The sequence below is a fragment of the Gigantopelta aegis genome, chromosome 12 (assembly GCF_016097555.1).
Source record: "Gigantopelta aegis isolate Gae_Host chromosome 12, Gae_host_genome, whole genome shotgun sequence".
NCBI classification, from domain to species: domain Eukaryota; kingdom Metazoa; phylum Mollusca; class Gastropoda; order Neomphalida; family Peltospiridae; genus Gigantopelta; species Gigantopelta aegis.
In genome coordinates, this window is record NC_054710.1 from 17,491,117 (window position 1) to 17,503,267 (window position 12,151).

Below are 12,151 nucleotides of genomic sequence, written 5' to 3' on the forward strand. Positions count from 1 at the left end.
AGAACAATTCACCCAATCTCAGTACTCGACTACCAATATGAAAGACCAATTCACTCAATCTCAGTACTGACTACCAATATGAAAGGCCAATTCACCCAGTCTCAATACTCGACTACCAATATGAAAGACCATTTACTCAATCTCAGTACTAACTACCAATATGAAAGACCAATTCACCCAATATCAGTACTTGACTACCAATAGGAAATACCAATTCACCCAATCTCAGTACTTGACTACCAAGATGAAAGACCAATTCACCCAATATCAGTACTTGACTACCAATAGGAAATACCCATTCACCCAATCTCAATACCCGACTACCAATATGAAAGGCCAATTCACTCAATCTCAGTACTCGACTACCAATATGAAAGGCCAATTCACCCAATCTCAGTACTCGACTACCAATATGAAAGACCAATTCACCCAATCTCAGTACTAACTACAAATATGAAAGACCAATTCACCCAATCTCAGTACTAACTACAAATACGAAAGACCAATTCACCCAATCTCAGTACTCGACTACCAATATGAAAGACCAATTCACTCAATCTCAGTACTGACTACCAATATGAAAGGCCAATTCACCCAGTCTCAATACTCGACTACCAATATGAAAGACCAATTCACCCAATCTCAGTACTTGACTACCAATATGAAAGACCAATTCACCCAATATCAGTACTTGACTACCAATAGGAAATACCAATTCACCCAATCTCAGTACTTGACTACCAATATGAAAGACCAATTCACCCAATATCAGTACTTGACTACCAATAGGAAATACCCATTCACCCAATCTCAATACCCGACTACCAATATGAAAGGCCAATTCACTCAATCTCAGTACTCGACTACCAATATGAAAGGCCAATTCACTCAATCTCAGTACTCGACTACCAATATGAAAGGCCAATTCACCCAATCTCAGTACTCGACTACCAATATGAAAGACCAATTCACCCAATCTCAGTACTAACTACAAATATGAAAGACCAATTCACCCAATTTCAGTACTAACTACAAATATGAAAGACCAATTCACCCAATCTCAGTACTAACTACAAATATGAAAGACCAATTCACCCAATCTCAGTACTAACTACAAATATGAAAGACCAATTCACCCAATTTCAGTACTAACTACAAATATGAAAGACCAATTCACCCAATCTCAGTACTCGACTACCAATATGAAAGACCAATTCACCCAATCTCAGTACTCGACTACCAATATGAAAGACCAATTCACCCAATCTCAGTACTGACTACCAATATGAAAAACCAATTCACCCAATCTCAGTACCCGACTACCAATATGAAAGAACAATTAACCCAATCTCAGTACCCGACTACCAGTATGAAAGAACAATTCACCCAATCTCAGTACTCGACTACCAATATGAAAGACCAATTCACTCAATCTCAGTACTGACTACCAATATGAAAGGCCAATTCACCCAGTCTCAATACTCGACTACCAATATGAAAGACCATTTACTCAATCTCAGTACTAACTACCAATATGAAAGACCAATTCACCCAATCTCAGTACTTGACTACCAATATGAAAGACCAATTCACCCAATATCAGTACTTGACTACCAATATGAAATACCAATTCACCCAATCTCAGTACTTGACTACCAATATGAAAGACCAATTCACCCAATATCAGTACTTGACTACCAATAGGAAATACCCATTCACCCAATCTCAATACCCGACTACCAATATGAAAGGCCAATTCACTCAATCTCAGTACTCGACTACCAATATGAAAGGCCAATTCACTCAATCTCAGTACTCGACTACCAATATGAAAGGCCAATTCACCCAATCTCAGTACTCGACTACCAATATGAAAGACCAATTCACCCAATCTCAGTACTCGACTACCAATATGAAAGGCCAATTCACTCAATCTCAGTACTCGACTACCAATATGAAAGGCCAATTCACTCAATCTCAGTACTCGACTACCAATATGAAAGGCCAATTCACTCAATCTCAGTACTCGACTACCAATATAGGTAGGACAGAACATCGCTAGTAATGTTCGCCAACACTGATCATTTTATTTCATTGTGTTTGTTTGTAATGTGACTTCTCCCTTCAAGAAGAAGTTTGATTTGTATAACGACACCACTAGAGCACATCGGCTATTGGATGTAAAACATATGGTCATTTCGACACAGTCATAAAGAGGAAACCCGCTACATTTTTTTTCCACTAGTAGGTAGGAATCTTTTATATGCACCATCCCACCAATCATCGATACCAAACCGACCACGCATCAAGCGAGCGCTTTACCACTGACCAATACCAAGACCAAATTGTTTAACGTGCACATCCAGAGCAAGCTGTTGTAGCGCACGCCTGTCCTGGGCACAAGTGCCATCCTCGGCCGGCTCCTCCGTCCAGGGCTCTGTTCCACGAAGCGATATTAGCGCTAAGATCACCTTAAGTGCATAAGGTAGTTATGCACTTAAGATGATTTTAGGGCTAAGATCGCTTCGTGGAACGAGGCCCAGGACAGGAAAGGTGTTGGGTGGGTTGGGAGGTGGGACCTCCTACACTGGCAGGTGCAAGAAAGCACCAGCAATCCGACCGGGGTCGGTAACAGGCGGAGGGTGGTATGGTGTTATGGAATTTAGAATGTCCCGTAGGATTAAGCCAAAGAGAAATGGGTGCGCATTTTTGATGAAGGAAATTAGGCACAATTTTGAACGGTTGGCCTAAATGGAAAGGTAGGGAGCTACGTATAGGTTTGGAATTTAGTAGGCCGAGAGTAGCTCGTTAGTTGGACCTATTGGTGCTGAAATGTTTCCCTAGGTTGCCCATAGGGCCCTTAAAAGGGCCTGATCGATTCTTTACCACTGGGCTACGTCCCGACCCTTATACAGCCGGGGATGGAAACACATTATATTGTGGTTAAAACCAGCTCTCCTTTTCGTTGCTGGTAACTGTCAATTTGCGACAGTAAAATTAGCATTAACGTCGTCAAATGGTCAAATAGAACATAGTTATCTCCTATTGTTGATATTCTTAACAACACAATTTACTATTTATTTGTTCATTTGAACAATATATGTCCATTACTATTTTGCATTTATCATAGTTTGACACCCAATAGCTGATGCATTTTGCGTGCTGGGGTGTCGTTAAACATCTATTCTATTCTATTCTATTCTATTCTATTCTATTCTATTCTATTCTATTTCATGTCCCATTTGCTTATTATATCTAGTTTATTATAAGTACAGGTGTGGTGGCTAAAAGTAGTCATACTTTGGGAATATCGCATGGTTCATATATTTTAGTGGGCTGACATAACTTCAAATACCCGTCGGTGGGCTATTTCTCGTTCCAGCCAGTGCACCACGACTGGTATATCAAAGACCGTGGTATGTCCTATCCTGTCTGTGGGATGGTGCATATAAAAGATCCCTTGCTGCTAATCGAAAAGAGTAGCCCATGAAGTGGTGACAGCGGGTTTCTTCTCTCAATATCTGTGTGGTCCTTAACCATATGTCTGACGCCATATAACCGTAAATGCGTCGTTAAATAAAACATTTCTTTCTTTGGTCCCTCTATCTACACCTTAATTACTTCAAATCATTTAAGAAATAAAAAAGTAAACGTCAAGTTTAAACATAGCTGACCGCGTTGACGGTGAAACATTGGAATTTAATTGTAAAGGATCATGCTCATGGAAACAATCAATTTTATAACAGCTGTGCACAGTTTTCAATTGACGCATTTGGCGCTGATTTAATTAGCAATGTGAACCAACGCGCAAGCTGTCTCACGGGCCACGTTTACTGCGATTAACTTACAAATAAAATAACTTATATATTGTCTGTCATCGACACATCTTTCAAACCAGTCACTGAAAATAACTGACACGTGCAAAACACACATAGGGAAATGATATCTAACCTGAAACTTCTTGTAGTACGTTACCTGGTGTATTCGTTGTTGGAAGGACACATAACAGGTATGTACGTTATTGATTTGATATTAATATGGTGGGTAACCCCCCCCCACACACACACACACACACACACAAGCACACACACACACACGCATACACATAGACACACGTAGACACACCACCCCACCCCCACCCCACCCTCACCCCATCCAAAACCCAAACAACCACACTGAAAGAAACAAACAAAAACAAACAGGCAAAGAAATAAAAATTTAAAAAACAACAAAGAAAGCAACAAAAAAGTGTTTTGTGTTTAACGACATCACTAGAGCACATTTATTAATTAATCATGGGATGATTACGTGTCAGAATTACCAAATATTTGACATCCAATAGCCCATGATTAATTAATAAATGTGCTCTAGTGATGTCGTTAAACACAAAACACCAATATGTGTGTGTGGGGGAAGGGGGGGGGGGGGTAGTAGTTTTAATATGTGATGATGTTTGTCCAGTAATGAACTGTCTCAGTGTCGGATGGAAATAGTTTTGGTGTCAGAGGGAAGTAGATTTGGTGTCTTAGTGTCAGAGGGAAATAGTTTTGGCGTTAGAGAGAAATAGTTCTAGTGTTAGAGGGAAATAGTTTTAGTGTCAGAGAGAAATAGTGTTATTGTCAGAGAGAAATAGTTTTACTGTCAGAGGGAAATATTTTTAGTGTCAGAGAGAAAACGTTTTAGTGTCAGAGAGAAATAGTTTTAGTGTCAGATAGAAATAGTTCTAGTGTCGGAGAGAAATAGTTTAGATACTAACAAGTATGTTGCATCTGTACTTCTCTACACCACCATAACCGATATTTGATTGAATTGCTTTATTTTTATTTTATTTTTATTTCTATTAGGTAAATTTTCATAAACTTTATTTAACTGAAAACGAAGACTTAACAGTTTGTTAATAAATGGACCAGACATGAGAATTAACCTTTTGAACGTCTTTCAGAATGCACCAAGTCAATTTGTGATATTGTCATTGGGCGAATTCATAAACTGTGAAAGAAAACACATTCTGCCAGGGAGTCCTCTCAGTCAAAGCCACCTGTGATAGAGCGTCTGGCTGCGCTACACAAACGTTTGTGATAGTGCCCACTGACAAAGCTTCTAATAACATAACCGTCATATGTAAGCAGCATTACACCAGATGTCTCCTAAATGAACGAGAAATTGATAAAAATTCAACTAGTGCAACATATGAGGCCGTTATGTTGTCCGAGGAAGAAGTACATTTGGCTTGAATTTAAACGCTGAGGATATGTCCATTTCTCTTCTGTATTGGTTTCCAAAACTTCATAAAAATCCATACATGGGGTCCATCAAATGCACCACTAAATCCTTATCTCAAAAACTAAGTTTTATCCTGACTTTCAAATTATTGCCTAAACATCTTCGAGACAAGTGGTATTAATGTGGATTCCCAAGAATTTCAAAGATTTACTATAAATTATCAAGTCACAATCCAGATCAAAGTTCACCTGTATCAACACCGTACACAACGATCCCCCACGATAAACTTAAGGGAAAAAATTCAAGCCTGAAATCGAGGTGGCATTTGTTACTAAAGCAGGTGAACAGAGATACAAATATATAACTATCTTCAATTAATATTTACAATTAGTTAAAGTACACTGATACAGATATATGTTAATTGCAGGCTTCCTAACTGATATTATATACGTCAGATTTGGGGATAAGACATATACACAGGAAGTAGATATCCCCAAGAGTACCAACTATGCTCCAATAACCCCTGATTTGTTTCTATATGCATATAAATCAGAAAACTTTCTGACTAATCTGGCTAAATCAAAACAAAAGAGTTAGAAATAAAGGATGAATGAACGAATGTTTAACGACACCCCATTGCGAAAAATGCATCGGCTAATGGGTGTCAAATAATGGTAAATCCAAACATGAAAAGGAATTTAAAAAAAATAAAGGACATTACAGAATTATTAAAATCGGGTTTCATACCTTGATCTATACACAAAGATTCAGAACGACATTGGCCATCATACACCGGCCTCGGTGGTGCCGTGGTTAAGTAACCAGACATAAGGCTGGTAGGTATAGGGTTCGTAGCCCGGTACCGGCTCCCACTTAGAGCGAGTTTTAACGACTCAGTGGGTAGGTGTAAGGCCACTACAACCTCTTCTCTCTCACTAACCACTAACCAACTGACTCACTGTCCTGGACAGACAGCCCAGATAGCTGAGGTGTGTGCCTAGGACAGCGTGCTTGAACCTTAATTGGATATAAGCACGAACATAAGTTGAAATGAAATGGCCATCATACAAAGCTGTACTTCAACTTTCCTTAAGTCGTCTGCTCCAGATGTTGGTGTCTATATTTTGCGACTTCTGAGATATCTTAGGATATGCTCACCATATGCCGATTTTAAAGACTGGCATATTGCACTGGTAGAGAAGTTGTTTGACCAGGGTTATAACATGCAAGGACTTCTGAAAGCCTTCAACAAAGTATGGCAGCTCCCCAAAAGGCATTTCACTACATGCCGCATCACTGATATCTGATACAATGCCCTGTTTTGATCTTGTACAAAGAAAGAAAGAAAGAAAGAAAGATTTTATTTAATGACGCACTCAATACATTGTATTTACGGTTATATGGCGTCAGACATATGATTAAGGACCACACAGATATTGACAGAGGAAACCCGCTGTCGCCACTTCATGGGCTACTCTTTTTGATTAGCAGCATGGGATCTTTTATATGCACCATCCCACAGACAGGGTAGTACTTATCATGGCCTTTGATATACCAGTCGTGGTGCACTGGCTGGAACGAGAAACAGCCCAATGGGCCCACAGACGGGGATCGATCTCAGACCGACCGCGCATCGAGCGAGCGCTTTACCACAGGGCTAAGTCCCCCCCCCCCCCCCCCCCCATCTGTGTGGTGACATTCCTGTACATTTCAACTATGCACGTGATGGCTGTTAGCTGTGCTCATGACGGGCGCCACCAGTGTAACAGGATATGTTCACCTTTCGCGAACACCTTCTATCATCACTGTTTTACAGTGATTCATGAGTAAATGCCATCATAGCTGTGTATATTCCATTGAGCTCTATCATGTGCAAGTTTGGGTTGTCTATGCTAGCATTGGGAGTGGCAGTCCTCCTACAGGCAGTGCAAGAGGGATGGAACATCCTGTTACGGATCTCCTAGGAGAGTTGCGGTCCTCCCATGGATGAGTACTAGATCTTGAATCATGGAACCAATCACGGATTTGTCTAAAATATCCTTTCAACTCTACCTTATGCATAGATATGATTTTGATTACGGTATACCGTTTTGTTATTCAGATTGAATACATTGTGGTGTGGTGTGCTATGACATAGTGGTTTCATTTGGTTACTACCTTGAATAATAGAGAAACAGTTTCGTTCTTCAGAATTATAAATGTTATATGTACCAGTCAGCAGTTTCTATTCGACACCAAAATACATTAATATTCCTATCAACCCCATCTGTTCAAGGACTACTATTTCATAGCGTGTGTATAATATATAGTGCGTGTAAAAAAACAGGCGCATCAAACATTTCTACAGCTATAGCACGTGTGAATACAGGCGCATAAAACATTTCTACAGCTATATCTCGTGTATGTACTGGTGCATAAAACATTTCTACAGCTACAGCACGTGTATACACAGGCGCATAAAACATTTCTACAGCTATATCTCGTGTATATACTGGCGCATCAAACATTTCTACAGCTATAGCACGTGTATATACAGGCGCATCAAACATTTCTACAGCTATATCTCGTGTATATACTGGCGCATAAAACATTTCTACAGCTATATCTCGTGTATATACTGGCGCATCAAACATTTCTACAGCTATAGCACGTGTATATACAGGCGCATCAAACATTTCTACAGCTATATCTCGTGTATATACTGGCGCATCAAACATTTCTACAGCTATATCTCGTGTATATACTGGCGCATCAAACATTTCTACAGCTATAGCACGTGTATATACAGGCGCATCAAAAATTTCTACAGCTATAGCACGTGTATACACAGGCGCATCAAACATTTCTACAGCTATATCTCGTGTATATACTGGCGCATCAAACATTTCTACAGCTATAGCACGTGTATACACAGGCGCATCAAACATTTCTACAGCTATAGCACGTGTATATACAGGCGCATAAAACATTTCTACAGCTATAGCACGTTTATACACAGGCGCATAAAACATTTCTACAGCTATATCTCGTGTATATACTGGCGCATCAAACATTTCTACAGCTATAGCACGTGTATACACAGGCGCATCAAACATTTCTACAGCTATAGCACGTGTATACACAGGCGCATCAAACATTTCTACAGCTATAGCACGTGTATACACAGGCGCATCAAACATTTCTACAGCTATAGCACGTGTATACACAGGCGCATCAAACATTTCTACAGCTATAGCACGTGTATACACAGGCGCATCAAACATTTCTACAGCTATAGCACGTGTATACACTGGTGCATAAAACATTTCTACAACATTGTACCATATATTTAGTTCACATTTACACTTTCCTGGGTCGTAAACCACTGTACCGCATTTCTAGTTGATAATTACACTTTCTTGGGTCGGATAACTCTTTCCTGGGCTGTACACTTTCGTGGTTAAAGTATTCATTTATTAGTTTTCGTGTGTTTTTTGGTTGTACTGAGTTGAGTAATTTATTGTATATGGTTGTACCGTCTCTTATAGAATCATAACGATTGAAATATAAATAATGAATTAAACATATTGAATGTGACAAAATGTGATAGAAATGTTTACTTTATCACTTTGTAATCAATGTCTGTTTCTTTGAAAGGTTATTTCCATGACGAAAACGGCGATTGTGATATATTTGGTCGGCTTTACCATATGAAAGACCAAAAGGTAAGTATTCCATTAGGACCGGTACAGCTAGAGCTCATTGATGCATTAATCATCGGTTATTGGATGTCAAACAGTTAGTAATTTTGACATATAGTCTTCGAGAGGAAATCCGCTAAAAAAAAAAAATTCATTAGTAGCAAGGGATCTTTTATATGCACCATTCCATAGACATTATAGCACATACCACGGCCTTTGATATACCAGTTGTCGTTTACTGGTTGGAACGAGAAATAGTCCACGACCGACCGCGCATCAGGCTACTGATTTGCAAATGGGTTACGCCCGCCCTTGTTTTGACTTAACTGGATTAGTCAGAAATTCTGATTCGTATGCAAAGATAAACAAATCAGCGCGTAGTGGGGTACAGTTGATGTCCATGCAGATTCCTGTTTCCTTACTATGTGCCCTGTCCCCACATTTGACATATATACTGATGGAAAGAAATAAAGGATCACACAGATAGCAACAAGAAATAATGCCTGCATCAAAAATCAATTGATATTGTCAGAAGTTGACTGGGAACATATAGGCAGCACATTCAACACTACAGACATTCAATCCCACATTACAACTTGGTATGAAGTACAGACATTACTACGCTAGTAGTGAATTAAATGTGGTCTACAATTCGATGTGTTCCCTTATTTCTTTCCGTCAGTATATATCATTGTCAATGAGGAAGTTCACCACAACACATATGTCCGTCTCAGTATAGGTTAGTCTAGATGAACATCAGATGTGCATAACATAATTAAACCTTCCCTGGAATGTCCAAATTTAGCGTTGTACTTTCTGCGCGAGTCTTCCTTCAAGTGAAGTACTGCCACGACGGGAGCAAGTAGACATTGGGGGGGGGGGGGGGGGGGGGAGGTGACTGAGATTGAGAGCGCAAATAAAGTTTCTAAAGGGTTCGGGGTATACACCCTCGTAAAATTTTGAAAACTTGAAATCCTGAAATGCAATTTCCTGCATTCTACAAGTAAAATTCATCTCTGCGTTAAGATTTACTTCCAATTATAGTTTTAATTCAGAACTATTGTTGGGGGGGGGGGGGGGGGGGGGTTAAGAGCCTGAAGTATTAGTATCTGTAGATATTTGTTGACAATGTACTGAAATTGGAAGAACATGGTATATATTTAAAGGTACATTCCTGAGTTTGCTGCATTGTTAGATGCTTCCGACTAATAAAATATTTCTACGATTAAACTTACATATTAAATATATTTTCTTGTTTAGAATATCAGTGTCTGTATATTCAATGTGTTTCTTAATAATATATATATATATATATATATATATATATATTAGGAAACAAAATGAAAGTTAACCTAGTACAAGTAGAACGATCAGAAACACGTTTAATATATAGCCACTAATATGTTATGCAGAAAAATATATTTGATATGTAAATACACTCGTTAAAAAGTCTCTGTAAGTCGATAATATCTTTAAAATTGCAGCAAACTCAGGAGTGTCCCTTTAAAACTGTACCAAACACAAAGGGCATTGAAGTCTACAGTACATATGGATGGTGTTACTGCGTGAAAAATCTATCTAGAGAGTTTTCTCTCTAAGTCTTTATGTTAGAATTAACAAATGTTTGACACCCAACAGCCGATCATTAATACACCAATGTACTTTAGTGATGTCATTAACAAAACAAACTTTGAACTATGATTTGTATTGGTTGGTGCAGACAAACATCAAATCTAATTTTATCGCTGACAATACCCACCAGAAAGTGTGTAATGCCAATCTCAGACTGTCAACTGCCAGCAGAATGTTGGCCAACCTTCTGCTCTCATCCACTGTGTCATGAGTCAACTATGTTACCGATAGTCATTCTCACATTACTGATAATCAAGCTCACATTACTGATATTCAATCTCACATTACTATTATTCAGTCTCACATTACTGTCATTTAATCTCACATTACTGACATTCAATCTCACATTACTGATATTCAATCTCACATTACTGACATTCAATATCACATTACTGATATTCAATCTCACATTAGTGATAATCAATCTCACATTACTAACATTCAATCTCACATTACTGATATTCATTCTCACATTACTGACATTCAATTTCACATTACTGTTAATTAATCTCACATTACTGACATTCAATCCCACATTACTGATATTCATTCTCACATTACTGATATTCAGTCTCACATTACTGTTAATTAATCTCACATTACTGACATTCAATCCCACATTACTGACATTCAATCTCACATTACTGACAGTCAATCCCACATTACTGACATTCAATCTCACATTACTGATATTCAATCTCAAATTACTGACATTCAATCTCATATTACTGATATTCAATCTTAATTACTGATATTCAATTTCACATTACTGTCATTTAATTCCACATTATTACTCTGTACTTTATGCAAGAGTCATTCTCCCAAAATGTGTCATATTGCGTTACCCACCACTAAAATTGATTAAAGTAAGAAAACTGAGATAAACATCACTTAGATAATTTCATATTAATTAAAAACTCACAGGAAAAAATGTTTTTATAGCACAAAGGAACCTGACAGTATTAACAAATGTTTGTTTTAATAGGGTAAAAAAAAAAAAATGCCATTAGAATAAACCTAAATCAAAATAACCCAAAACTGATTTCATTCAGAATTTTATAACAATCAGTCGATTAATTTAAGGATTGTCTGTTGTTTCTTTTACATTCACCGGGGTATGAACAAAAAATATCATCCGCAAACTGTGTGAATCGGCGAAGCCGTTCTAACATAAGCTTGCGGAAGATTTTTTTTTAAATTCTGTTCATACCCAGATGAACGTAAAAGAAATAAAAGGCAATACTTATAATTAAATTTGAATCATACTTGCCAATAATAACACTAAAACTTCATAAACATTAAACAGTAAACAGTCCACAAACAGTAATGCTCAATAAGACAGCTTGCCCATATAAACTGACGTCATCAGATATGACGTTCCCTGATGACGTAATGTTTATTACATTTATCGAGAAATGAACAAACTCCCGTTGCTACATCTGGACCAGTCTGATGGCATTCTTTGCAATATACCGGCCTCGGTGTCATCGTGGCAGGCCATCGGTCTACAGGCTAGTAGGTACTGGGTTCGGATCCCAGTCGAGGCATGGGATTTTTAATCCAGATATCGACTCCAAACCCTGAGTGAGTGCTCCGCAAGGCTCAATGGGTAGGTG

The 12,151-nt window shown here is 38.4% G+C and overlaps 1 protein-coding gene across 3 annotated transcripts in view; it reads left to right on the forward strand.

Moving 5' to 3' along the window:
• The first annotated feature begins 3,860 nt into the window (after nucleotides 1-3,860).
• Nucleotides 3,861-12,151, forward strand: part of LOC121386925 — a 38,812-nt gene continuing 30,521 nt past the window's right edge. For all 3 annotated transcript variants that reach the window (XM_041517973.1, XM_041517974.1, XM_041517976.1), the window contains exons 1-2: nucleotides 3,861-4,009; nucleotides 8,860-8,927. In XM_041517973.1, coding sequence (XP_041373907.1) covers nucleotides 3,940-4,009; nucleotides 8,860-8,927 — 138 coding nt within the window. In that variant the 5' untranslated portion in view covers nucleotides 3,861-3,939. The remainder of the gene's footprint in view (nucleotides 4,010-8,859; nucleotides 8,928-12,151) is intronic.